Source organism: Neovison vison, chromosome 7 (genome assembly GCF_020171115.1).
Source record: "Neovison vison isolate M4711 chromosome 7, ASM_NN_V1, whole genome shotgun sequence".
In the NCBI taxonomy this organism is placed as follows: domain Eukaryota; kingdom Metazoa; phylum Chordata; class Mammalia; order Carnivora; family Mustelidae; genus Neogale; species Neogale vison.
The window spans coordinates 137,691,607-137,717,385 of NC_058097.1; the positions used below are offsets into that span (position 1 = coordinate 137,691,607).

Sequence of the window (25,779 nt, forward strand, 5' to 3'; positions counted from 1 at the left end):
GGGAGCTTGCTTCTTCTCTCTCTCCTTCTGCCTCTCCTCCTTCCCCCATTCAAGTTCTCTTTCTCTCAAAATGAAATCTTAAAAAAAAAAAAAAAAAGTAAAATTCATGGAAGCAAATGAAAAAGAAAACACAACAATTCAGAACCTTTGGGATGCAACAAAGGCAGTCCTAAGAGGGAAGTATATAGCAATACAAGCCTTTCTCAAGAAGCAAGAAAAGTCTCAAATATATAGCCTTACACCTAAAGGAGCTAGAAAAAGAACAGTAAGTAGAGCATATATGTAGCAGGAGAAGAGAAATAATAAAGATTAGAACAGAAATCAATGAAATAGAAATAAAAAGAATAGATTGATGAAATTAGGAGCTTGTTCTTTGAAAGAATTAATAAGATCAATAAACTCCTAGCCAGACTTATCAAAAAGGGGTGGGGGGGAGAAAGGACCCAAATAAATAAAATCATGAATGAAAGGAAGAGCTCACAACCAACACTAAAGAAATACAATTATAAAAGAATGTTATGAGGAATTATATGCCAACAAATTAGGCAATCTGGAAGAAATCAATGCATTCCTAGAAACATGTAAACTACCAAAACTGAAACAGAAAGATATAGAAAACCTGAACAGATCCATAACCAGCAAAGAAATTGAGGCAATAATCAAGAATATCCCAACAGGGGCGCCTGGATGACTCAGTGGGTTAAAGCCTCTGCCTTCGGCTCAGGTCATGATCCCAGGGTGCTGAGATTGAGCCCCGCATCGGGCTCTCTGCTCAGCGGGGAGCCTGCTTCCTCCTCTCTCTCTCTCTCTGCCTGCCTCTCTGCCTACTTGTGATCTCTCTGTCCAATAAATAAATAAAATCTTTAAAAAAAAAAAAAAGAAAAGAAAAGAAAAGAAAATCCCAACAAAGAAGAGTCCAGGACCAGATGGCTCCCTGAGGGAATTCTACCAAACATTTAAAAAAGAATTAATACCTATTCTTCTGAAACTATTTCAAAACATAGAAATGGAAGGAAAACTTCCAGACTCAATCTATGACACCAGCATTACCTTGATCCCAAAACCAAAGACCTTACCATAAAGGAGAATTACTAATATCCCTGATGAACATGGATGCCAAAATTCTCGCCGTGATACTAGCCACTAAGATCTAAGAGAACTTCAAAGGATTATTCTACGACAAAGTGCAAGAGTGGTTCAACATCTGCAAATCAATCAATGTGATATACCACATTAATGAAAGAAAGAACAAGAACCATATGATCTTCTCAATAGATGAAGAAAAAGGATTTGATAAAATACAGCATCCTTTCTGATCAAAACTCTTCACAGTGTAGGGACAGAGGGAACATACCTCAATATCATAAATGGCATCTACGAAAAACCCACAGCGAATATCATTCTAAATGGGGAACAACTGAAAGCTTTTCCCCTAGGGTCAGGAATGTGGCAGAGATTTCTACTCTCACCTAGTACTCTAGTACTAATACACCTAGTACTCTAGTACTATGCTGTTCAACATAGTACTAGAAGTCCTAGACTTAGCAATCAGACAACAAAAAGAAAGAAAAGGCATCCAAATAAGCAAAGAAGAAGTCAAACTCTCACTCTTCGCAAATGATATAATACTTTATGTGGAAAACCCAAAAGACTCCACTCCGAAAATTGCTGGATCTTTCCCACAGGAAAGTGGCAGGATAGAAAATCAATGTATAAAAGTCAGTTGCATTTCTATATGCAACAATGAAACAGAAGAAAAGTCAAGGAATGGATCCCATTTACAACTGTACCAATAAGATATCTAGGAATAAACCTAACCAAAGAGCAAAGGATAAGTACTCTGAAAACTATTTAACACTTATGAAGGAAACTGAGGAAGACACAAAGAAATGAAAAAATATTCCATGCTCCTGGATTAGAAGAACACATATTGTTAAAATGTCTATGCTATCCAAAGCAATCTATACATTTACTGCAATCCCTATCAAAGCACCATCAGCATTTTCCAGAACTGGAACACATAATCCTAAAATTTGTATTGAACCAGAAAAGACCCTGAATAGCCAAGGTAATGTTGAAAAAGAAAACCAAAGCTGGTGGCACCACAATTTTGGACTTCCTGGCTGTATCACAAAGCTGTAATCATGAAGACAGTAGGGTATTGGCACAAATACAGACGCGAAGAAATGGAACAGAATACAAAACCTGTAAATGGATCCTCAACTCTATTGTCAACTAATCTTCGACAAAGCAGGAAAGAATATCCAATGGATAAAAGACAGTCTCTTCAACAAATGGTGCTGGAGAAACTGGACAGCGACACGCAGAAGAATGAAACTGGATTTTCTTACACCATACACAAAAATAAAGTGGATGAAAGACCTAAACAAGAGACAGGAATCCATCAAAATCCTAGAGGAGAACACAGGCAGCAACTCTTTGACCTTGGCCAGAGCAACTTCTTGCTAGAAACGACTCCTCTAGGGAAGGAAAAGGCAAGGGAAAGAAAAGCAAAAATGAAGGGAGACTTCATTTGGGAACTTCATCAAGATTGGGACTCAATCAAGATAAAAACTTTTGCATAGCAAAGGACACAGTTGATAAAATCGAAGGCAACCTACAGAATGGAAGAAGGTAACTGCAAATGACATCAGATAAAGGGCTAGTATCCTAGATCCATAAAGAACTTGTGAAACCCAATACCCCAAAAACAAACAAACAAAACCCAGTCAAGAAATGGACAGAAGACATGAGCAGACATTTCTCCAAAGAAGACATCCAAATGGCCAAGAGACACATGAAAAAAATCTCAACATGACTCAGCATCAGGAAAAGACAAATCAAAATCACAATAAGATACCCCTTCACACCAGTCAGAATAGCTAAAATTAACAACTCAGGTTGAGGAGAGAATGCAGAGAAATGGGAACACTTTTATGGCTGGGAATGGAAAATGGTACAGCCACTCTGGAAAACAGTATGGAGGTTCCTCAAGAAGTTAAAAATAGAATTTCCCCTATGACCCAGCGATTTCACTACTATTCATTTACCCAAATGATACAAATATATGGGTCTGAAGGGGCACCTGCACCCCAATGTTTATAACAACCTTACCCACAATAGCCAAACTATAGAAATAGATGCATAGATAAAGAAGATATGGAATGGGTTATTACTCAGCCATTCAAAAAATGAAATCTTGCCATTTGCAACAACATGGATGGAACTAGAGGGTATTATACTAAACGAAATAAATCGGTCAGAGAAAGACAATTATATAATTTTATTCATACATGGAATTTAAGAAACAAAACAGAAGTATAGGGGAAGGGAGGGAAAAATAAAATAAGCTAAAAACAGAGAGGGAGGCAAACCATAAGCGACTCTTAACTATAGGGAAAAAACAGGGTTGCTGGAGGGGCAGGCATTTGTGGGAGGATGGGGTAACTGGTGAGGGGCATTGAGAAAGGCACACAATGTAATGAGCACTGGGTATTATATGCATCAGATGAATCACTGAACTTTCCCTCTGAAACTAATAATACACTCTATGTTAATTAATTGAATTTAAATAAAATTTTTAAAAATAACAATTTGGGGCGCCTGGGTGGCTCAGTGAGTTAAGCATCTCCCTTCGGCTCAGGTCATGATCACAGAGTCTTAGGATCAAGCCCCACATCTGCAGGGAGTCTTCTTGTCTGTCTCCTCTCCCTCTGCCCCTCCCTTGGCTCATGCTCACTCTCTCCCTCAAATATTTTTTAAAATTTTTTTAAAATAAGTGTTTTTATTGTTGTCTGCAGAGAGTTTACTCTGTCCAAGAGACTGCCACTAACAAAAGCCAGAAGTCTTTTTTTTTTCCTTTTGTTAGAGATAGAGCACAAGCTGGGGGAGTGGCAGGAAGAGCCGGTGGAGGGAGAAGCAAGCTCCCTACTGAGCAAGGAGCCTGAAGCCGGACTCCATCCCGGGACCCTGAGATCATGACCTGAGCCAAAGGCAACACTTTACTGACTGAGCCATCCAGGCATCCCAAGCCAGAAGTCTTTAAGATGATACAGACTTGGGAATGTTTTATGGCTATATGATAATGGCTCTAGGGGAGAGAGAGAAGCATCCCTAAGTGTAAGACTTTAGAATAATCATTGGAACGGAAGAAATGAATTATCTGCGGATGCAGAAGTTTGCGGGCTTAACTGGAAAGAGATGCGTCCCTTGTCTTCATGTGACATGAGAGGCAAGATCACTAGTGGAGTCGGGGCAAGGTGAGGCCGTTGGCGGTGTGAGAATGGAAAAGTTTAAAATGGTCTTTACAGAGAGTGGAAAGAGTGACTCTTGAGCAGAGAAACACTGAAAGAGCAAAGACTGGACGGTGGTGGATAGTGCACGTGGGTTGCCGGTGAAGCATTTATGGTGATGCCAGTCAGCCTGCCCCGTGGTCAGGCTTTCTCCCCCTGCCCTTGGCTGCCCGGATGGAATACTTGGGGAACAGACAGTAGGTGTATCCAGGGTTGGGAGTTTTACAAGACTGCTGGGACCAAAGAGCAGAGCCACCAGCCTTGCAGTGTTGACTAGGGCATGATTTAAATGATGGATCCAAAGTCCGAGCCTCTCACGAAGCCGTGAGAAGTACTGTTTGGAAGTCGTCTCTGAGTTAGTGAGGGCACTAACTCACTGGGAGAGGCTGCTCTCGCACCCCTCCCCAGGCTACTCAGTTGGCGACCCAGAGTGAGTGCCTTGTTCGCAAGAAGAGTGGTTCTAGATGCTTTGGAGGAACAAAGGAAAGGAAGGAAGCAGCACAGACCAGCCCAGGTACACATACTCTCACACCCTGATCCCAGGTCCACATACAGAGGTCTAAACATAAATAAAATTTCTAAATCCAAGCGTATACACTTTTAAGTAAAATACAATCCACCCTCCTGCCTTTACAGACGTACTTTCCCGCTAGGTTGGAAGGCCATGTCTGAATTTAGAAGTCCCATGCTCCAGCACTGTGGGGGAGACATGGCTCCCAGCTAGGAGCCTGTCCCTGCCCCAGCCCCAGCTCCATCCCCCACTGCCTGGGGCATCCTGTACCTGTGTCTGACAACCACAACCCACATGTCTAAGCTCCAGTCACAGCCCCAGGCCTAGGATTCTGCCCACCATGGTGTGGTCTGTGCTCAGAAGGGAGGACCTGGAGAAGAAGCCAACGTGGGTTTCCGGAAGCAGCCTTGGGGGTCCCTCAGTCCAAGAATTCTGGGGTCCTGTGTGCCTGGTCTAGAAGGAAGAAGGAAAGGTGCCACCTCTGGAGAGCACAAGCCCCATGGGGCACACAGAGTCCTTGTTTGGTGGAGAGGAGTACTTGGAGGAAGTATTGGGCTGGGCCCTCTCAACTCTTGGCGCCAGGGACCCCTCCCTTGCCCAGGTCTGTGGGAAAAATTAAACAATGCAATGGTACACAGTCTTGTGGTCTGACTGCCTGGTTTCTCTGTGTGTACGTGTTTTTTCTCCTAGTGGGCTGTTCATCACCATTCATGACAAGGGCCACCTTGCAACAATGCTGAACTCTTGGCCAGAAGATGATATTAAGGTATGATCCTGTTTTCTTTGTTACTGCTCTGTTCTTAGGTGAATCCTTTTAACCTGGACCAGTGTCATGGCCAGCTAGAAAATGAGCCATTGTTACACCGAGGGCAAGACACTGCCCTGCTTTCCCAGGCCCAGAGCCCAGACAGGTTAGAGCCAGGCAGAAGTGCATCACAGAGCAGAGGTTTCTGCCACCCACACCCAGGGGACATTGCCCTTATCATTGTTATTGTTCATAGCAGTGGTCTGAAGATCCGTTCAGCGTGTATTGTGTACCTACTATATATACAGTGCCAGCTTCCATGGCAGATACGGGAAAATCAGACAGACCTTCTTCTCAAGTAGCTGACTTTTCTGGGAAAATAAGACAGAGACGCAAAAGACTAACAAGGAACTTGGTCAGAGATAAATGAAGCATATAGAGAGAGCTGAGGGTGTGCCCAAAAGGCAGAGATTACCTTCAGCCTGAGGGGAATCTAGGAAGACTTCATAAGGGAGGTGACATTGGAGCAGGGACCTTGAATTGAGGGATAGAGTTTGACTGGATAAGGCTTTGGAGAGTGTAGGACACAGAGTGGGGACATTCTGCAAGAAGAGGCAAAGCTTATGGTGAACAGAACTTGCCCATCTTCGTGTACACAGGAGTGGGGGGGGGCAGGTGGTAGTTGTATGCAGAGTGATGAAAGAAAACTGCCACTTCTGCCTGGAATACAAACTGTACTCAAATACTCTAAGGAGAAAACATTTTTATATAATAAGCAGGATATACTATAATATGCAAAGTATATATTCGTTTTGAAATCTAAACGCTGCAGCTCTGTAGAAACTTGTTAGCCTCTGGCTACATGCCCAGACCACCTCCTGCCACAGGGAATGTCTGTGGAAGAGTATGATGGGCTTTCACATCTAAGATCATCGTTGCCTCTGCAAATGACGGGCACAAAAATGCAAAACACCTGCTAGCTGCCTGGCAAGGGCATTTCTGGCACAGGAGCTGGGGAAGGGTTGGAGCTGATGGGAGGCAGAGGCCCTCCATCATGGCTTCCTCTCCAGGCTCTCCCTTCTGTTCCTGCCAGTTTCCTCAGTTACCCCCATCTCCCTCTGCTACATGCTGAGCTCAGCTTCTCCTCACACACCTCTGGCCGTCTGGGGAGCGGCAGCATTCGGAGCCAGAACAGGAAAGGCGGAAGCTTGGCTCTTAAGAGCCGGGCTCAAGACACCGCCTGGGCCCGTGGCCTTTAGGGCTGCAGTGAAGAGCTCATTTCGTACATCTCTGTCTGAGTGTGGGCTTTTCTGACCTGCTTATCTGCTCAGACTCTGGTTATGCAGGCCTGGGCCTTGCAGGTGTTGGTCTCAGTCCCAGAAGAAGCAAGTTTCTAGGGCGTGTCAAAGATGAAGCTCTAATAAAATCTTGAGTACATTCAGGGAAGCCGGCTCACAGGACAGACAGCCAACTCTAGCCTGCCCTGTGCAGACAGGCTGCTGAGGCCATATGGACTGACCCGGGCCCCCTCCTGGGCTGCTCACCCACGGTGAAAGCTTGTGCAGAGTGGGCACGCAGTAGACGTCCGAGGAGCCTGAACCCAGGGGGCGGCCGTGAGGAGCATCTCCGAGGCTGCAGGCACTGAGCCCGGAGCAGGGCTGTGCAGCCCCCACCAACACAAGCACACCTTTGCACAGCCTACGAGTTGTTGAAGAGAAAGACAGGAAGCTGGTGCCTCTTAACTGGTAGGAAGGAGGTGCTCCTTTCTCCAGGCTGGCACCGAGGCTCGGTGAGGGGCTCATGGGCTGGATTTCAGGCTCTAGTTGCTCCTTTGGTCAGGGCGCAACTTACAAAATATTTGCTGCCTGATTTCAATATACATAGTTTGAGAACCTTTTACATAGTGAGTGCTAAGTACCAATTAGCCGGAGACAGCCACTTCCGTCATTTCAGAGGAAGAGCAATGGAGCTTTAGGTCACCCCAGAGCAGGAGGGACTGGAGTAGGCCTCAGACGGAGAGAGGCGTCCGAAGCCTCTTGGGAAAACAGAGCTTCCATGGGCACATCTGGACCAATGCATCTAATGCATCTAATTCCGTTACCTTCCACACTCCTTGAGTAAACATCTGTAGGATTTACCTATAGTTCCAGGATCAAGAAGATGTACAGGCCCAAAGTCTAGTGGGAGAGACTGACCCGGAAACACTTGCATAGACTGTGTCTGTGATGCCCAAGAGGGGAGCCCAGAGGCGAGGAGCTAGCATCCTGACTACTGGCTGGCCTCTCCCCCTGCAGGAGCTGAGAGCAGACAAGGGAATGCCTGGGGCTGCCTCCTCTCCTCTGCCCTTTATTTCTGTCTCCCTTTGGAGAGACCCTGAGATCAGTCCCTGGTAACTATATAGACGACCCAGCCCTGGCTTTGCAGTCAGGCATCGGGAATCTTCCATTCACTTGCTGGATGTGCAGATAACCTCTCTGGTCTTTGTTCTGTTATGGTGAGGACAAATTATGAAGTCTGTACGATACTGGAAGGCACTCGAATGTCCTTGCTGGAGGTGGAAGGGATGGTTCTGGCACATGCAGCCATGCAGGGCAGAGAGAGCAGATGCCCAAAAGCAGCCCAGGAGAAGGCCCTCCTATCTGGGAATCGCGGGCCACCAAGGGGCAGCCAATGAGGCCCCTAGACATGTTTGACTTGATCCTCAGTTATTTTTGAAAATTTTGAATTTGTAAACAATATTTTAAAATCTGGAGACTTCATTTAGAAAAAGAAACATACAAACTTGGATTTATGGCTTTCTCTAGAAAAACCAGGAGCCCATAGTTTGGCTAAATAGTGGGCCCGTAGTTGGGCACGTAAATAAGATAGGGCTGCTCAGGCACCTCCCCCCACCCCAGCTTACCCGAGTCTCCCACCTGCCCCATCCACTGGCCTTTTCTGGAGGGTCATTTCTCCTCTCCCCTAAGGCTGCCCTTTCAAAGGTTCAGAATGTTCTAAGCCCTAGTCTTTCTTGTTTGTTGGGTGTTTCCTCTAGTTGCCCTAAAAAGAGATGAAGGTCTCCCTCCCTAGGCAGGGAATCCCCTTCAGGGTACTTTGGAGCTGGTGTGGATTCCCTCTCATTATTTCCTTCGGTTCTCACAGTCCTTGTGATCAGAGTGGAGAAGGAAGGGGTGCAGTTGAAACCCCCAAAGTGGGTCCTGAAGGACGGATAAGGGTGTGTCGTTTCTCAGGTGAGCGAGCTGAGGTCCGTGACTTGCCCACAGTCATCTGTGAGTAGGAGCTGACACCCCCAGAGCCCTATAGCTGAGCCACCCTCTCCCCAGCTGCTGAGTGGAGGAGGCAGTTTTCTAGGGTATGGGTATCTTTACACCCTGATGGCATCAGCCTCTTGGCTGTAAGGAAGGAGTGGTTCAGAGGAGCTTCTGAACCAACTCAGAAGATAAAGGGTGACTTCCCGTAGTTTCCCAGCCAGAAGGCAGAAGGCGGAACTGCGAACCACGGTATCAGAGAAGCAGGCTGGGGCGGAGTTGAGGCCAAAGCCCAGGGCTAGGGGACCACGAAGTTTTGCAGGCCGCTCTTGTTCAGGGGGGAAGGGGCAGGCCAGGCCGCCCAGAGAGCTGTCCGGCATAAATCACAGATGAGGAGAAGTGAGAACTGCTTTTCTGACTCTTTCCCACAGTGGACACTGCCTCAAGCCTGAGGAAGACTGGGCTGAGAGCAGCCCTCCTCCCCACAGCTTTCCCAGTCTCCTAAATCTCTACCTCACCCCAGGCCCAGCAGCAGTTTCTGGGGGAGGCGCTGAGAGACAGCTGGATGGGAGTAGGGGGTGGGAGCAGCCTCTGGGGTTGAGCACCAGCCACGTGGGCGTCCCAGCTTGGACCAGGTGCTGATGCCGGGTGCCTGCCTGCTATGCCCAGGCCCACCATGTGTTAAACCCACTCTGTTCTCGGGGTCAGAAGGAGGGTGGTCCTTGGAAACATTCTCTGAGATGGATGTTAGTCTATCAGGGAGTGTTCTTGGGATCAGTACCTCTAGAGGGGAGGGAAACAGGAGAAAGCCAAGGGAGAGGTTGGGCAGAGTGAGGCCTTAAGGAAGACTCAGCTGAGCACATGAGGAGCCTCTGGAGTTAGGGTGGCCCTTAGTCAGGACAGGGGAGCCGGGCCTTATAGCCCTGCATCCATCAGTCATTGGTTGTGGGCGGGTGCCCTTCAGAACTGGGTGTGACTTGGGCAAAGTGGCTCTCTTCGGTCAAGGAAATTCACAGAGTAGGCTGACCCCTGAGGGCTCAGCTGAGGGAATGACTCCTTGGGTCCTGAAAGGGAGATGTGGGGGCACATCCGCATATCCTCTACACGCAGCATCTGCTAAATGCTTTACTTAAGTGACTTCATCAACTTCTAATGACCTGTAAGTGCAGGGGATTATTATTACCCCCACTTTACAGATAAAGATTCTGGCTGTTTGCTTATTGAGGGTGGAAACAAGATTTGAAATTGCAGACTGTGTGTTATGTCATGGAGAGAGAGAGCAAGAGAGAAGAGGAAGGGGAGGGAAAAAGGAATGAGGAGAGGGAGGGAGGAGGTGAGGTCTATGGGGAGCCCATGACATATCTACAAGTCTAAGGAAAGCGGGGCTAGAGCAAGAAAGGTCAGTCTCGGGTCATCTCCACTGGGTCCACCTAGGCTAAGGGACATGGGCAATAAGTCAGAAAAAGCTGTAGGTCAAAGCTAGGTGGACAGAGGAAGAATGGGCCCAACTTCCCCCTTAGTCATCTGAGATACAGAGAAGGTATGAGTCTCAGATGCCATCCAAACAAGAAAACGTTGATCCTGCAGTTCACTGATAGTTACTTCTGGACTCTCAAACCCACCGTGCTCAGGCTTGTCATCAGATTTTGACCTCTACTGCACTAGTGGCCCTTGGCTTCCAACTCCATTGATGTCATGAAAAATAGGACCCATCATCTTCTCCCTGAAGTTGTTCATTCACACCAGGTTTGAAGCAGTCTTGTGGAGAGCCTCTGTTCTCCATGTTGGATCCACACTGGCCACCATTTATCCAGTTCCTCTCACACTGCAGGCAACATGCTAAGCACCTGAAGAACCAAAGATGACAACAACCTTTACTTGCCTGTAAGAGCTTAGAACTCCTATGAAAGATGAGGTTCTCATCTAACTATAATACAAGCAAGAAAAGTATTAGGTGCTCTGCAGAGAAAAATGCCATGGGAACTCAGAGGAAGGAGTGACAACTTCTGGAAAGGGAGCAACACGGAGGAAGGTGACTTCCATACTGTTCCTGGAAGCACACAAGGATGGTAGGATTCGGATCAGGAAGATCATAGGGATTGAGGGGTAAAATGGCATGTAGTCAGGAAAGTACAAACCTTATACAAGGTTGGAATTATTTTATTTGGATAAAAAAGAAATTCAAAAAGCAAATGACCTAGACCGCGGAAGGTCTTAAACCACCAGTTGAAGATGTTTGAGCTTTATTTCATAGGCATTGAGAGCCATTGGAGGTGTGGGGTAAGGGAATGACAAAGCTGGTTGTGCTTTGGAAAATTAAATGGACCAAGGGGAAATCCAAGAGTGTAGAGACCCATCAGGAGACCATTGCTGTGGTCAGATGAGATGGATGGGCTCACCCAAGGCAACAACAATGCATGGAACAAATAGAAAAGTAAGGAGCAGATTGACTCAGCAGAATTTGGTGACCAGTGGCTGTGGCTGACAAATGACAGAGAGGAGTTGTAACAGGACAGTGTTAAGCTTGGGAGATACAAGGTAACAGAGGGAGGGAGGACAGCAGAAGTGGAAGGTTTAGAAGAATAAAGGGAGGGACGCCTAGGTGGCTCAGTTGGTTAAGCTGCTGCCTTTGGCTCAGGTCATGATCCCAGGGTCCTGGGATGGAGTCATGCATCGGGCTCCTTGCTTGGCAGGGAGCCCGCTTCTCTCTCTGCCTCTGCCTCTTTGTGCTCTCTCTCTCTCTCTCTCTGACAAATAAATAATAAATAAAATATTCTAAAAATTTTTGATTAAAAAATTAAAAATAAAAAGAATAAAGGGAAAAGCAGATTCATTTGGTTAGGGACTCAGGAATTTGGGAGGACTATTGGACATACAAGTGGCAATGTGTGCTTCGAGAGGACAGTGGAAGCCCCAAGACTTGCATGGCTGACTTTCTGGGCAGTTGGCCACTATGACCTCCTCTTGGTTCCATTTCATTCACTGATTTAACAGATGCTTAAGGCATGCCCTTCTTGTGGTAATGCTAAACTAGAGAGAAGATAAAACAACTACAAATCCAATATAGGATCTTTGTCCCAAATAATAACCATTGTTATAATCAAAAGCACAGCAACCATTCACTGATCACTTACTAAAGGCACCTGGTTAAAATGAGACTAATATTACTTCATCATTACAAAAATCTGATGAGTTAGGTCTGATTATCCCCCATTTTGTGGAAAATTAAAACTCAGAAAAATGATCTGTTTAGCCAAGATTACATATGGTGCATTATCGAGAAGCCTAAATTTAAATACTGGTTATCAGACTCCAGGACCCCTGCCTAACCTTTGGGTTGTTTGGTGAGATAAAATGTGCATTTTTTAAAATGTTAAATAAGAACCCAAATGTTTATGCAGCACCTTATGCAGGCTTGGCAGCAGTAGGTGCTTAGTCGATGTTTGTGGCAGGCAAGCGTTCAAGAAGGACAAGCAGTCTAGCTGTGTGGCAGCCTTAAGTGCTAGGGGAAATCACATTAGATTGTAATGGGCAGACTTTGCATACAGGAGAAAGAGAAGGACATTCTAGCAGAGAGGACTTTGGGACTGAGAAGGAGGAGATCATATGTGAGTTCAGAGTATGACTGGGAGGAGTGAGGAGGCCAGTTTGGCTGGAGTAGGTACCTGTGTGCAGATGAGTAGCCAGAGATAAGTCAGAACATATTCTGGTCTCAGATCATTAAGACGTTAAATGTTTTGGACTCTGTTCTATGGACAGTTTGAAGTCACTTTGAGCCTGGGAACAGAGTAATGAAAATGGGCTTCTGACACAATGTATGTGACATTGGTTGGCAGGAGAGACTGGAAGGAGGAAAGATGAGTCTGGACGTGAAGCTGTTCTAATAACCCAGCCACCAGCTCCGTGCAGTGGAAAGAGGGTGGCAGGCAGAAGTGAGGAGGCGGCCGTGCAGGAGAGGGCCCTTGCCCGGCTCAGGCTGGGAGGCAGCCCTGCAGATCCTAGTCACCATCTGGAAGGGCCCCAGAGTTGTAGGGATAACACCCTGGAGTAGGAACTACCCCACCACTGGTTAACTCCCTGCCCCTCAATGGAGAGAAATTCTAAGAGGATGGGAATCGAATAAGGAAGCTTTGATCAGGAGAGGTGGTAGAGAAATGCCCCAAGTCTGGGCAGCATGAAGGAACAGGCTCCCCCAGGGGCAGGGTCTCAGAGGCGAGCTGTGGGAAGGGTCACACAGAGGCAGTGCAGAACTTGACCAAGAGCACAGGTGCTTTAGCCTGGTTGCTGTGGTGGTAGAAGGAGGCCGGAGCCAGGAACCCCACAGCTGGTTCGAATCCTGACCTGCCTCGTGCACAAGCAAGGTGACTGTGGTAGGCCATCTAATCTTTCTAAGATACCTAATGTGGAAACAGCCAGTCCAGTGCCTGGCATCTGACTGATATGTAACACATGTGTCAAGTATTTTAGAGCTTCTGTTTGCTCACCTGTGAGACAGCGATAAGAGTCCCAGACTCACCTACCTGCCAGGGCCGTGGGGGGAGAATCAGGTGCATGCAGGTTGAGAACATTCCCCATAGAGGCAGTAGATCAGTCTGAGGGGGACAATCATGATGGCCGTGGGTCTCTTGCCCCTCCTCCCCAAGTCCCCTTTGCAGAAGCAGAGGAGTGTTTGTAAGAATCTCTGTACTTAATCGCTACCAAAAGGCAGCACCAGCCTTTGCATGCCCTTATCCTTAGAGAGCTGGAGCATAGACGTGCTTAAGATGCCATGGACCCTTTGGGCACTGGATCATAAACTCTCCCAGGGCAAGAATGGGTCTTCATGTCTTTATCCCCAGAGCTCAGTGTGGCACCTGCATGGGTTGTGCTGAGCCCCGTGATGTCCGGGATCACAACACGTGGGGCTCTGGGACATCCATCCCTCGGCTGCTCCTAAGCCCTGGTCAAAGCCAGGCTCCGGTGAGGGGAGGGGTGGCCCCATAAACATAACTCATTTTAAGATGGAGGAAGGCAATGATGGTGAGCGGGTTGGGGTGACCTATGAACAACTTCACTGTCACCCGGGGCCATCTCTGTGGTCTTACTTTCAAGACCCTTCCTTCATGGTTTGACTCCTGCCTGACTTCCTGCTCTCTCCTTTCATGCGACCAGCATCTCCTTGTTCCCCACACAACACCCACACCCTCCCCGCCACTATCCTGCCTCTGAATTTCCTTTCATATCACGCTCCTTCCTCCGCACCGTACCCCCCCACGGACAGCCTTCTCCTGTCCAAGGGGTGGCACCTGGATCCTCTCTTCCTTACAAAAGGTTACCCTACTGGCAATAACTCTCTTCTCTCAGTCCCCACTGACCTCGTGCATCTCCGCACCCTCACTCTCCCTCCAGAGTCATTACTTCGAAGTAGACATGTTTCATCTCTCTTTTTGCCCCTTAGTCCTTTAAGGCCTGAATCCATACAGACTTGTGATTACAGACGAGCAGAGGATCTGGCCTCGTGTCTGCCACTAGCTGCTTCATAAATATGTAGTTGAAGGAATGAGTAAGTGAATATCTGTCAAAATCGTAGTAATTTCTACCACCGTCAGCCTCACCGACATCTGTTAGCAAGTAAGCCCGAAGTAGCACGTAGTATGCCTCCAGCGATTATTTGCTAGAGCACAGTGGTAACCCCAGGACAGCCTGAGAACCCTCTGGGGTTCCTAGGAAGCCGTGACCCCAGCAGCTGCCACGAGAGCCCTGCCCTCTGCAGGCTGGACTTATTGTACCCCAGCAGCAGAGGGCACTTCCATCGGCCTCGAAACCCTGGGCCTGTGACGGCAACACGAGCACTCGTCCGTTATGGTCTCCTTTCAATATGTCCCTGTGCCCAGATCTCGAGCTGGGAATATTTGCTTAGTTTCATGAAGGGAGAGTGACCAGATATGGTTTCCCTCCAGCTGTTTCTGCAGCCCCCACCCTAAACCTCCCAGTGGGGGGAAGATGTCCGCCCGGCTCAGTGGGGCTTCTCACCAGCCCACCAGCGTTGGGGACAGGGAGGACTGCCACCTGCCCTGGAATGAATCCCTTGGCCTTTTCCCTGACCAGCGTTCCATCCCCCAGCTGAGGAGATCAGCCCCCAGTCATCAGGCCCCCAGCAGAGGAGATCGGCCCCCAGTTGTCAGGCCCCCAGCAGAGGAGATCGGCCCCCAGTTGTCAGGCCCCCAGCAGAGGAGATCGGCACCCAGTTGTCAGGCCCCCAGCAGAGGAGATCGGCGCCCAGTTGTCAGGCCCGACATGGGAGGAGTGACAGAACAAGCACTGTGTCACGAGAGGCGTTTCCCTGATTGTTTCCAGGCTGTGGTGGTGACGGACGGCGAGCGCATCCTGGGCCTGGGAGATCTGGGCTGCTACGGCATGGGCATCCCCGTGGGCAAGCTGGCCCTGTACACGGCGTGCGGAGGGGTCAGCCCACAGCAGTGCCTCCCCGTCCTGCTGGATGTGGGCACCAACAATGAGGTAATGCACTGCCCAGGCCCGTAGCCCTGGGGCCAGAAGCTGGTGGCTGGAGGTGGAGTGGGGGAGGCACCTTTGAGGGGCAGTTATATCAACACAGCATTGGGACATTTCTTTCCTGAGTCCCCCTCGCCAACGCCCTTCCCTCTGGCTGAGAGGTAGGGACCTTTCTCCTCGCTGCCTTGGCCCAGCCCATTCCTTTTCCCCCCGACTACCAGGTCTCCTGGCTCTCCTTCCTCCTCAAGGCCCTCTGTGCCCTCCTTGACCCCAGCTTGGGCCTTGTTTGCTTCCCCACTCTGTGACCCTGTGTGGCCTCTCTCTGACTCACTAGTGAAGAGGCTCCCTTGATCCAGGTGACAGAGGCTGCTGGGCGGTATTTTTCCAGCATGGTAGAGGTAGGCTGCCTCAATGAAAGAATTAAGGCTCAAAGCACCAGGGCCAGGGGCTAAAATAGCTCAATCAGTCAGGTGAGTGTCTTGCAAGCCCAGGGAGAGAAGGTGCCCCAAGCTGTGCATGAGATCCTCCTACAGATTCCACATGGTTTGGGATTTAAGGAGCTCAAACCACAGGCAAGAGTTGGCTCTTCTAGGTACCATCTTGGGCCATGGGGTTTGTGCGCGTCCGCAGGCTCTGCTCTGGGTCCCTGTGTCAAAGAAGACAAAACATTACCCAAGAGTTCCTTCTTAAGGATGTGCATCTCTGAGTTTAAAGTTGGTGCAAATTCATCTTTTTTAAAATGGGAAAAAAACTCGAGAAAATCAGAGAAGTGTTAAAAATAACAGTTAGACACCAGTACCAAGCACGCTTTCCATTTTGATATATTTCCTTGCAGCCTTTCCCACCGCCCCCCCAAACATTTATAAAACCAAAATAGGGTTTATATTGAATATATAGCTTTGCACATGGTTTTTAAAACTTTATATGTATGGAGTTTTCTCCCAGGTCATTAGCCATTACTGCACAATGTCAGCTCCCTGGTGTGTCGTAGTTTACGAAGGAAAGCTCCCACAGCTGGATACTCAGGTTGCTTCTTGCCTTTTTGTAAATACAATCTTTACTCTGAGCCCATGTTTGCAGATCAGTCTTTGTTTCCATGTGTGATCATGTACTTAGGATGATTTCCTAGAAGCAGAAATGTTGAAGCAAAGGGAGTGGTCACTTTTTAGATTCTTGACTTACATTTGTTGAAAAGGTTATCTTATTCACATTCTGCAGTGATCTTTCTCAAGACACCTGCCGTGTCGCTGTGTGGCCGCCCCCCTGTTTCTAAACAAGAGTGAGCACTGTGGCTCCTCGGGTGGAATGATGCCGATGCGGGCTTTAGCCACAGATGCCATCAAGTGAGAGGACAGCCAGGCAGATGTCATTTAAGAGCTGGGAAATCCTGGGGGGTGGGAGTGGGGTGAGAGAGGACAAGGGGAGGGGGAGAAGGACTGCTCTGGGAAGTGGGACACTGTCCTGACAGTACTGGCAACCAGGTGAGTCCCCGCACCTATTTAGACTTGATCTCCTCATGGTACAACGAGGAACTGAACCAGAAGGTTTCTGAGGGTTTCTGCCTCTAAAGCTCTTCTCCATAGCCTCCCCTCCAGCCTAGGAGACAGAAAGCAAGGTGGAAAGAGCAGTCTTCAAGGTCTGCTGTGTGCTGTGGTTCTCTTCCCTAAACCAGATGCCTGGGTCCTGCCAGGCATGGACATGGACATGGTCCCTCGACATGCACTGAATCATACCAGTGAGGACGAGGGTAGTGAATTTTGTTTTAGTTGTTCCTCTCATCCAGGTCCTCTTGCTGTGTTCCGCCTGGATTTAATAGAGACCTTGACTCCCTCACTCCTAAAAGCTGGCTCCAAGCAAGACTGAGTCTGAGGCTAAGGCCACTCTATCCCCTGGAAGCACGTGGGTTGCCTCTAGCAGATGCCTAAGACCCCGTGTCGTTGAAGGTCTAACACTGCAGTGATGTGCTGACCTGAGAGCTAGCTCCAACTTGTAATAAAGCCACGTGAAGACAGGCAGGAAGCACAGAGTAAGTCAGGGCCAGGCACTTTTCACAGGCCACACCCTGGGTAAGCTTGACAACTCCGAGAAATGAATTTGCCCAAAAAGATCTGCCAGGAGTGGCAGGGTAGCCACCAGATCCTCGTCTCTGCCCTCCTCCGCCCACACCACACCTGCCTGCTTGGGTACCTGCAGCTTCAGAAGTAAAGGTCATTTCGTGATTTTTAGAATTTTTGTTACTAAAGTAACATTATTCAGAATCTTACAAGGAAAGGGAAATGGCATCTCTCCCACCATGCTCCGTCCGTGTTCCTTTCCAATATTCATCTATGCATCAGCATAGATGGAGTAATGTGCCTGTATTTTTGTTCTCATTTTTTTTGATTCATGTTATTTTATGAACGTTTTTTATTTATTTAGCAAAAGTTCACTGAATGTTTAGTAGGTGTCAGGCACTCTGCCTGGCATGAGGGAGATACGCGAGAGCCAGGGCGTGGGCAGGATATTCTAGTCGTCAGTGTTTCAGTGCCAGCACCTGATTGATCATTTTTAATGGCTAACGTGTTCCTTCTCCTCCCTGTGTCTGCTTCTCCCCCTGGGGCTTTAGGCCTCTGAATCACTTCTCCCTCCTGGGTGTGGAAGGGAGAGCACTTTCCCTGGGGCTGCCCCCTCCCGCCAGGAAGGACCAGAGTAGTCCCCCGCTGAGAGCGGGTATACGCGCCATGGTGCGGGGGAGAGAAAGCAGCTCCCAGCACTGCAGTGTGCCAGGCCTAGCTCAAGGCCGTTGTGGATTTGAATCTCATTTCACTCTCCCTGCAGCTGTGTGAGATAAGGAACCCGAGACCCACACACGTGAACTATGTACCTCAGGCCCCCCAGAGCCAGGGTTGGAACCCGCTGCCTCTGGCTCTGGAGCTCCCTTGTCCACCATGGCTCACAGCTTCAAGGGGTCGGGTGTTTTGTGTTACAGACTTGGTGTTGAAGACCAGGAAAGGAGGTGCTTCCTGCAGGCAGGGGCCCCATGCATGCACAGGCCCAGGAGTTACTGATGCCATGAACACGGTCCCCCTACCCCAAAGAAAGGCAAACTCCCACCGGACCCTCTTCACAAAATTCAAGACACAAAAATCCAGAATTACAAAGTGGCCAATGTTGGGAAGATGGTCATTGCTTTCTTCCCAAATGCAGTTACCATGTGATGTTTTGTGTTGTTGTTGTTGTTGTTTTTAACTGAGTCCATTTGCAAGATTCCCTCCTCCCTGGAAGTCTACGGGTGTCTCTCCCTCAGAGTAAGCCAGAGCGATAGGAGAGAGACGCTTAACCTCTCATCCACGCGTCGGTACAGGGAGGGTGCTGTTTGAGGAGCTATGGTGTCAGGATAACTAGACTGTCTGTGTGTGTGTGTCTCTGTGAAAACTTCTGAGACTACAGGAGCTCTAATCAGAGTCAAGGACAACAGCCCTTGACGTTTCCTGTTGAAGGAAAACATCTGCTCTCCACCGCCCTGAAATTCTGAGTCACTCTTACATGCCGACCCCAAGGAAGTTTGGAAAAATAAATATGTGGGGCAGCGAGCCCATGAAGAGGGGTTATCCCATGATTGAGTTCTAAAGGGACAAAGTCAGGGCGTCCCCCACTGCCAGATAAGCCCGCCAGCTGGCAGCCTCGGTGGCTGTGTGTGGATTGATTTATGTCTTGTCTTTCATCCACATGCAGCCAGATAGTGTCACAGGCTCCCACATTTGAAGGGACCTAGTTGAGCTACGGTTGACCCTTCACCAACACAGGAATGAGGAATGCTGACCCACATGCAGTTGAAACTCCATGTATGACTTTCCAGTCCCCAGAGCTTAACTACTAATAGCCTACTGTCGACGGGAAGCCTTACTGATGCCATAAGTAGCCAGTTAGCTCATATCATGTGTGTTGTATGTATGATGTGTGTTGTACAGTATGTGTATACTGTACCATTACCGTGAAATGAGCTGAAGAAAAGCAAGTGTTATTAAGAAAATCACAAGAGAAAAAACACTTACAGCACCATACTATATTGATCGGGAAAAATCCACAGATAAGTGGACAAGAGCCACTCAAAGCTGTTGTTCAAGGGTCAGATGTACTTCTCATAAAACCCCTCATTTCACCCAGGAGAAGAGGCACAGAGCAGAAATAGCTTCCCCCAGGACTAACTCCAAGCCCAGTGCTCAGGACACTCTGCATGATCGGTCCTGCAGGGCGACGCCGGGCTTGGCTTCAAGGTGGCCTCTGAGCCTTAGCAGGCTTCTCCTGGCAGAAGTCTTGAGCCTTGATGGATTCTTTTTTTTTTTTTTTTTAAGATTTTATTTATTTATTTGACAGATGGAGATCACAAGTAGGCAGAGAGGCAGGCAGAGGGGGGGTGGGAAGCAGGCTCCCTGCTGAGCAACGAGCTGATGCGGGGCTCGAGCCCAGAACCCTGAGATCATGACCTGAGCCAAAGGCAGAGGCTTTAACCCACTGAGCCACCCAGGCGCCTGAGCCTCAGTGAATTCTAATGGGTGGGTGTCTTTTTGGAGAGACATGAGGACAGACTGTCCACAGAGCCCAGTCACCAGGGCCCTCGGGGTGCTACTGGAGTCCTGGGGAAACGTGGGTCCGCCAGCAGAGCTGGGGTTGAAGGGCCATGTCCACCTCACGAGAGAGTATCATTACCGCAGCTGATGAACAGCCCGCACTTGGCCTGCAGTGCTGTCAGATGTGCTCGCTCTGTGTGCACGTCACCTTCGAAGGCACCCCTCCAAGGATCTTCATAGCTGACCCCTGGGCTTAACGGAGCCCCCAAGACAGAAGTGGTAGGCAGACCTGCACCCAGAGGGAGAACTTGTCCTGAGTTCACAGCGTGAACCCAATCCCAAAACCTCCCCAGTCCCCCACGCTCCCTGAGGAACCTCTCTGTGGGCCTGTTGCTACAGGAGAGAAGTATTTTTCCCAGCCAGAAGCTTCGTCTCTCTTCCCGCTTAAAGCGAGTGTTCAGCAAGTAAAGAGGAGGAAACCATTTTTGTTTTCCATAACAATTTGTCTCCAAGGAAAACTTAAAATCAGAGACCAAAGGGACAGAGCCTAAATTTGGACCAAGGTCTGTCCATCTCCAAAGCCCAGACCCCCTTCTGATTCTAAAGCCAGACCGGCCTGAGGGAGCACAGAGGGGGCACCCTGAGCAGGGCTGCCCAACTGGGTGCCACTTTCCTCTGCAGACACCTCCTGCCCGCTTTCAAGATTCCTTCTGCCTCTCCTGCAAGGGCCACCAGATTTAGCAAAGAAGACTAGAGGATGCCAGTTCAATTTAAATTTCAGATAAATACTAATTGTATTTTTGCAGATGTCCCATGTACGCTCCATGCAAAACTGTGGAGACTAAAAAAAAGTGAGGCTAAAAAAAAAAATTCTTGCTGATCTGAAATTTAAATTTAACCAGGCATTCTGTACTTTATCCAGCAGTACTTCCTGCTAAACACTTCTAAGCATTCATGGGAGGAAGTCAAGGATTGAGGAGGGCCTCTCTCAAGGAGAGAGTCCAGGCTGGTTAACGGTCCCACACCTTGCTGGTGACCGTTCTGATGGCTGCATCACTCAGTGGGACAGAGGGCAAGACGGGGACTTCTGGTTTCATGTTGTGCCGACACAGCCAGGAGTGTTCTCCGTGTGCTGTGGGCCCAGCTGGCGGGCGACAGTGACTTCGGCTTCCGTTCTAGCTGTTCCTGTTTCCCTGCCTCCTCTACAGGATCACAGCCTGCATCTTCCCTGCCACAACTGAGGTCCTCCAGGGGACCAGGCAGGGGGTGCGGAACAACCACCATGTCTCCTGGCCCCCACAGCGTGGAATCTTGGGGGAAAGGGGCCCTGTCCTGAGATCCAGTCAAAGCCAGGCTCCATTTCAGCTCACCCACTGTCTGGCCAACTCCACCCTCCTCGTCTGTAAAGTGGGGATGAGCACAGGGAACGTGGAAGGATCAAATCACTTTTGCTTCAGGAGTGAATTACTTGAAGGTTCTATACAAACAGAAGGAGCTCGTTTTTCGTATTCTCTCCATATAGAAACTTTCTTTCCCACGTATGTGTGTGTGTGCTTAGGTAGGAAATATTTCAGGCATAAAACATGTCAATATAAGGAGGGCTTTAAAGCTGTCAGAGCCACCCGCCTCTCTCAGTGGTACCCTATTATGGTTGACCTTTAATTTTCAACGCAGATATACTGAGAAGTTTTTGGAAAATCCTCAAAGTCTTCAATATTCCTGGAGATTTTCATTTGCCCCACAAACCACACATGCAGCACCGAGAAATTGCCCCTTTTGCTGCCTGATGTAGCAGTGATCCCGATCCATCACTGGGCCACATTACAGGTCACATCTTACTGTGGCCCCTGGAAGTCTCTGTAAGAACTAAAACTGTGCATCTTCCCCGCAGGTGTCAGGAGCGATGCCGGCTTTATGGTTTCTGTGCGCGGCCCTCTGGGCCGCATCTGTGTGTTTCAGAGTTGAAGCTACATCTGCGTAGTTTTGCATCCTACCTTTCTCACTTTCGATAATCTCATGCACACGAGTCCAGGCAGCTGCCTTGTCTTAAAAACCACCGATTTTAATGACTGCCTGGCTTTCCATCAAGGCATCACATTTATGGTTCACCCTCGGCTGGATGTTTGCTGTCTCTATGTGGTTTTCAGAGGGTCACCTCGAAGGGGGCACGTGAGGGTGAGCACCGATGTGCCTCCTGTCATCCTTCAGCTAGCAAACATACACTCCTGCCAGGGCGGAGCCCTAACCTGTCTCAAGGAGGGAGAGTCCGGGGTGAAGAGAGTGAGAAATGAAGGGCAGGGCCCACCTTCTTTTTTTTTTTTTTTTTTAATTTTATTTATGTTACGTTAGTCACCATACAATACATGATTAGTTTTTGATGTAGTGTTCCAGGGTTCAGTGTTTGCGTGTAACGCCCAGTGCTCCATGTAATCCTCCGTGCTCTCCTTAATACCTATCACTAGACTGACACATCCCCCACCGCCTCCCCTCCAGAAGCCTCAGTTTGTTTCTCAGAGTCCACAGTCTCTCATGGTTCATTTTCTCCTCCAACTCCCCCTTCATTTTTCCCTTCCTTCTCCTAATGTCCTCCATGTTATTCCTTATGTTCCACAAGTAAGTGAAACCATATGATAATTGACTTTCTCTGCTTGACTTATTTCACTCAGCATAATCTCCTCCAGTCCCATTCATGTTGATGCAAAAGCTAGGTATTCATCCTTCCCGATGGAAGCATAATATTTTATTGCATATATGGACCACATCTTCTTTATCATAATTTGTCTATTAGAGGGTATCTTGGCTCTTTCCACAGTTTGGCTATTGTGGACATTGCTGCTGTGAATATTGGGGTGCATGTGGCCCTTCTTTTCACTACATCTGTATCTTTGGAGTAAATACCCAGGAGTACAATTGCCAGGTCAAAGGGTAGCTCTACTTTTAATCTTTTGAGGGACCTCCACACTGTTTTCCCAAGCGGCCACACCAACTTGCATTCCCACCAACAGTAAGAGGGTTCCCCTTTCTCCACATTCTCTCCAAAACATGTTGTTTACCGACTTGTTAATTTTAGCCATTCTAACTGGTGTAAGGTATATCTCAATGTGGTTTTTATTTGAATCTCCCTGATGGCTAGTGGTGATGAATATTTTTTCATGTGTCTGTTACCATTTGTATGTCTTCTTTAGAGAAGTGTCTGTTCGTGTCTTCTGCTGATTTTTTCACATGATTATGTTTTGTGTGTGTTGAGTTTGAGGAGCTCTTTATAGACCTTGGGTATCAGCCCTTTGTATGTATTGTCATTTGCGAATATCTTCTCCCATTCTGTGGGTTGCCTTTTAGTTTTGTTGACTGTTTGCTTTGCTGTGCAGAAACCTTTTATTTTGATGAAGTCCCACAAGTTCATTTTCACTTTTCTTTCCTTTGCCTTTGGAGACAAGGCAAAAACTTGTTCTTTCAAGAACAAGTTCTTTGAAAGAACTTGTTGTGGCCAATGTTGAAGAGGTTACTGCCTGTGTTCTGTAAGATTTTGATGAATTCCTGTCTCATATTAAGGTCTTTCATCCATTTTGAGTTTATCTTTGTGTATGATGTGAGAGAATGGTCATCAGCAGCAATGGATGTTCCATACATGTATGTGAGACTGCATCCACTGATTCTGTGCAGGGTGTATGTGTTAGGAGGTAGAGAGAGGTGGTCAGGAGGCCAGGGGCAGACAGAGAAGAGTGTGTGAGCGCTGTGACAGAAAGAGCTGCAGGAGGTAGAGTAGGGGTTACCTCCACAGGCCAGTGTTCAGATGGGCCTCTTTCTTGACCTGAAACCTCTGGGGTACGATCTACACTTGTGCCCTCAGGGACTAGCACAGTGCCAGGCCCATGGAAGGTATTCAGTAAGCTTTCTTTGAACAAATAAAGTGTTTTCTAATTCAAGTCCAGATCAGTGGCTTTAGACAAGACCCAATATCTCAATCTAAATGCTGCCTGGAGTGTTTCTCAACCAGGGACACTTTAACCCTAAATAGACATTTGGCAATGGTTAGAGACTTTTGTGTGTGTGTGTGTGTGTGTGTGTATGTGTCACCACTGGGGATGCTACTGACTTCTAGTGGAGATCAGAGATGCTGCTAAATATTCCACAGTGTGCAGCTCATCCCTCCCATCCAAGAATTCTAAGCCCAAATGTTAAGAGCATCACTGTTGAAAAACCTTAAAATAAACCTATAACACCTGCAGCCAGGATTTAGTAGACTTAGTCTGAGAGGATTTTCTGTATCAAGTCATCCTTGGTTCCTGAAGTTGGAGCCACCTAGGAACCTCAGCCGATGGTTCAGCCTCCAGACCCTTCCAGAGATGACACTGACAAGGCGGTGGACAGCTCATTTCCAACTGCCTCCTCCCTTCCGCTCCCTGGTCCTTCCCACTAAAGCAGGACTGTTGGGCAAACAGATGCTCTCTGTTCCAGGAGCTGCTCAAAGACCCTCTGTACATCGGGCTGAAACACCAGCGCGTGCGTGGGAAGGAGTATGATGATCTTCTGGACGAGTTCATGCAAGCTGTGACGGACAAGTAAGTGGGTCACCCTGTTCCTTTTGAAAGAGGACTCTGAAGAGATAGTATGACTCAAGTCAACACTGGTTTCAGCCGATACACAAACAAGAGGTAGGAGATGCATGCTTCTCTGGGTGATCTGAAAATCACAACTTTACCCCACGTCTCTGGCAGACACAAAGCCAGTGGATTTGTTCTGTGGAGAATCTTTGTGAGCCGGTAAGAGAAAGAAAAGGGCCGATGATTGAAGGCTCGTGACTGGGCAGTGGTTACATGTCGGATGTCCCAGGAAGAAAACCCCCTTGGCTAAGCTGTTCTGGTCTCTTGGCATGAACAGCGATGTGGTGAATGGTGGAGAAAAGAAGTGTACCTTTCTGACAAACTGGCTTTGGAAGGCAGCTTGCCTCATGAGCCATCTTTTTCCACCCGTACGTGAGGACCGGATGGCGTTAATTAGCCATCAGGGAGGCCACATGGGCTGTCGGCCTGCAAGATTTATGAGGTGTCATCTGTGCACTGGGGTAGGTGATAATTGGCAGCTTCTGCCCCCTCACCTGCCCCGTCTGTCTGCCATCACGGCCACACACACACCCTGCTGTGGCTGGGGTGGCACGGGGATGGAGTTCTGGAAACAGTGCCTCCCCCGACCCACATTTAGTCTGATGAGCAAGTCAGTGAGGATAGAGTTTCGGCAACTCAGCAGGCCCCTGCAGACCCAGCAGGTCCCCTAGTTGCTTGAAAACCTCCAACCTTTCTCACTGTCCCAAGAGTGCCCAGGTCATGGCAGGGCTGGCCTGGTCATCATTGGCAAAGGCCTTCCTTGCCTGCGCTCCGCCGCACAAATGGAAGCAGTAGGCTGGGAAGGGCGCCGCTCCGGCGTCTGCAGCTCTGGGGGCAGGAAAATTGGATTTGACTCCTGACCCCATCACACCTAGGTCTGTGACGTCATGGAGCAGGTGACTGAGTTTGTAAGTCTCCTTATCTGGGGATAAGAAGCAAGCATTTTATCGTTGTCATGGTTTTTTGTTGTTGTTTCCTAACATGAAAGAAAATAGTACTGTCGTTACATGGGATGGGAAGGATCTTATAGAAAAGAAGTCATTAGGAAGGGAGTGTAGGGTAGGGGGGCCAAAGGTCCTGCGTAAGTGAGAGGATGAGGATCTGGTGCACACCTGGAGGGCTCAGCCTTAGACGGGAGCACAGACGTGTTGGGTTGGGTGGACAGGGAGCAGAGCGCTGGGCACAGGTGCAGGCCAGTGGGGACATGGGGTGCGGATGTGGGGGATGCCCACTGATTGAGGGCAAGGTCATCCACTGAGAAGGACGATAGGGGTGGAGGTGGGGGATGTTTAAGCCTGGAGAAGGCAGGACCCACAGTATCCAAACTAGGGCGCTAG

General features: G+C 48.4%; 1 protein-coding gene across 1 annotated transcript in view; it reads left to right on the plus strand.

The window, feature by feature from the left end:
* The window catches only part of ME3 (malic enzyme 3), a 219,064-nt gene that overhangs the window by 129,459 nt on the left and 63,826 nt on the right, over positions 1 to 25,779 (plus strand). The window contains exons 4-6 of the mRNA XM_044258358.1: positions 5,494 to 5,569; positions 15,133 to 15,294; positions 24,297 to 24,400. Of these exons, the coding sequence (XP_044114293.1) occupies positions 5,494 to 5,569; positions 15,133 to 15,294; positions 24,297 to 24,400 (342 nt within the window). The remainder of the gene's footprint in view (positions 1 to 5,493; positions 5,570 to 15,132; positions 15,295 to 24,296; positions 24,401 to 25,779) is intronic.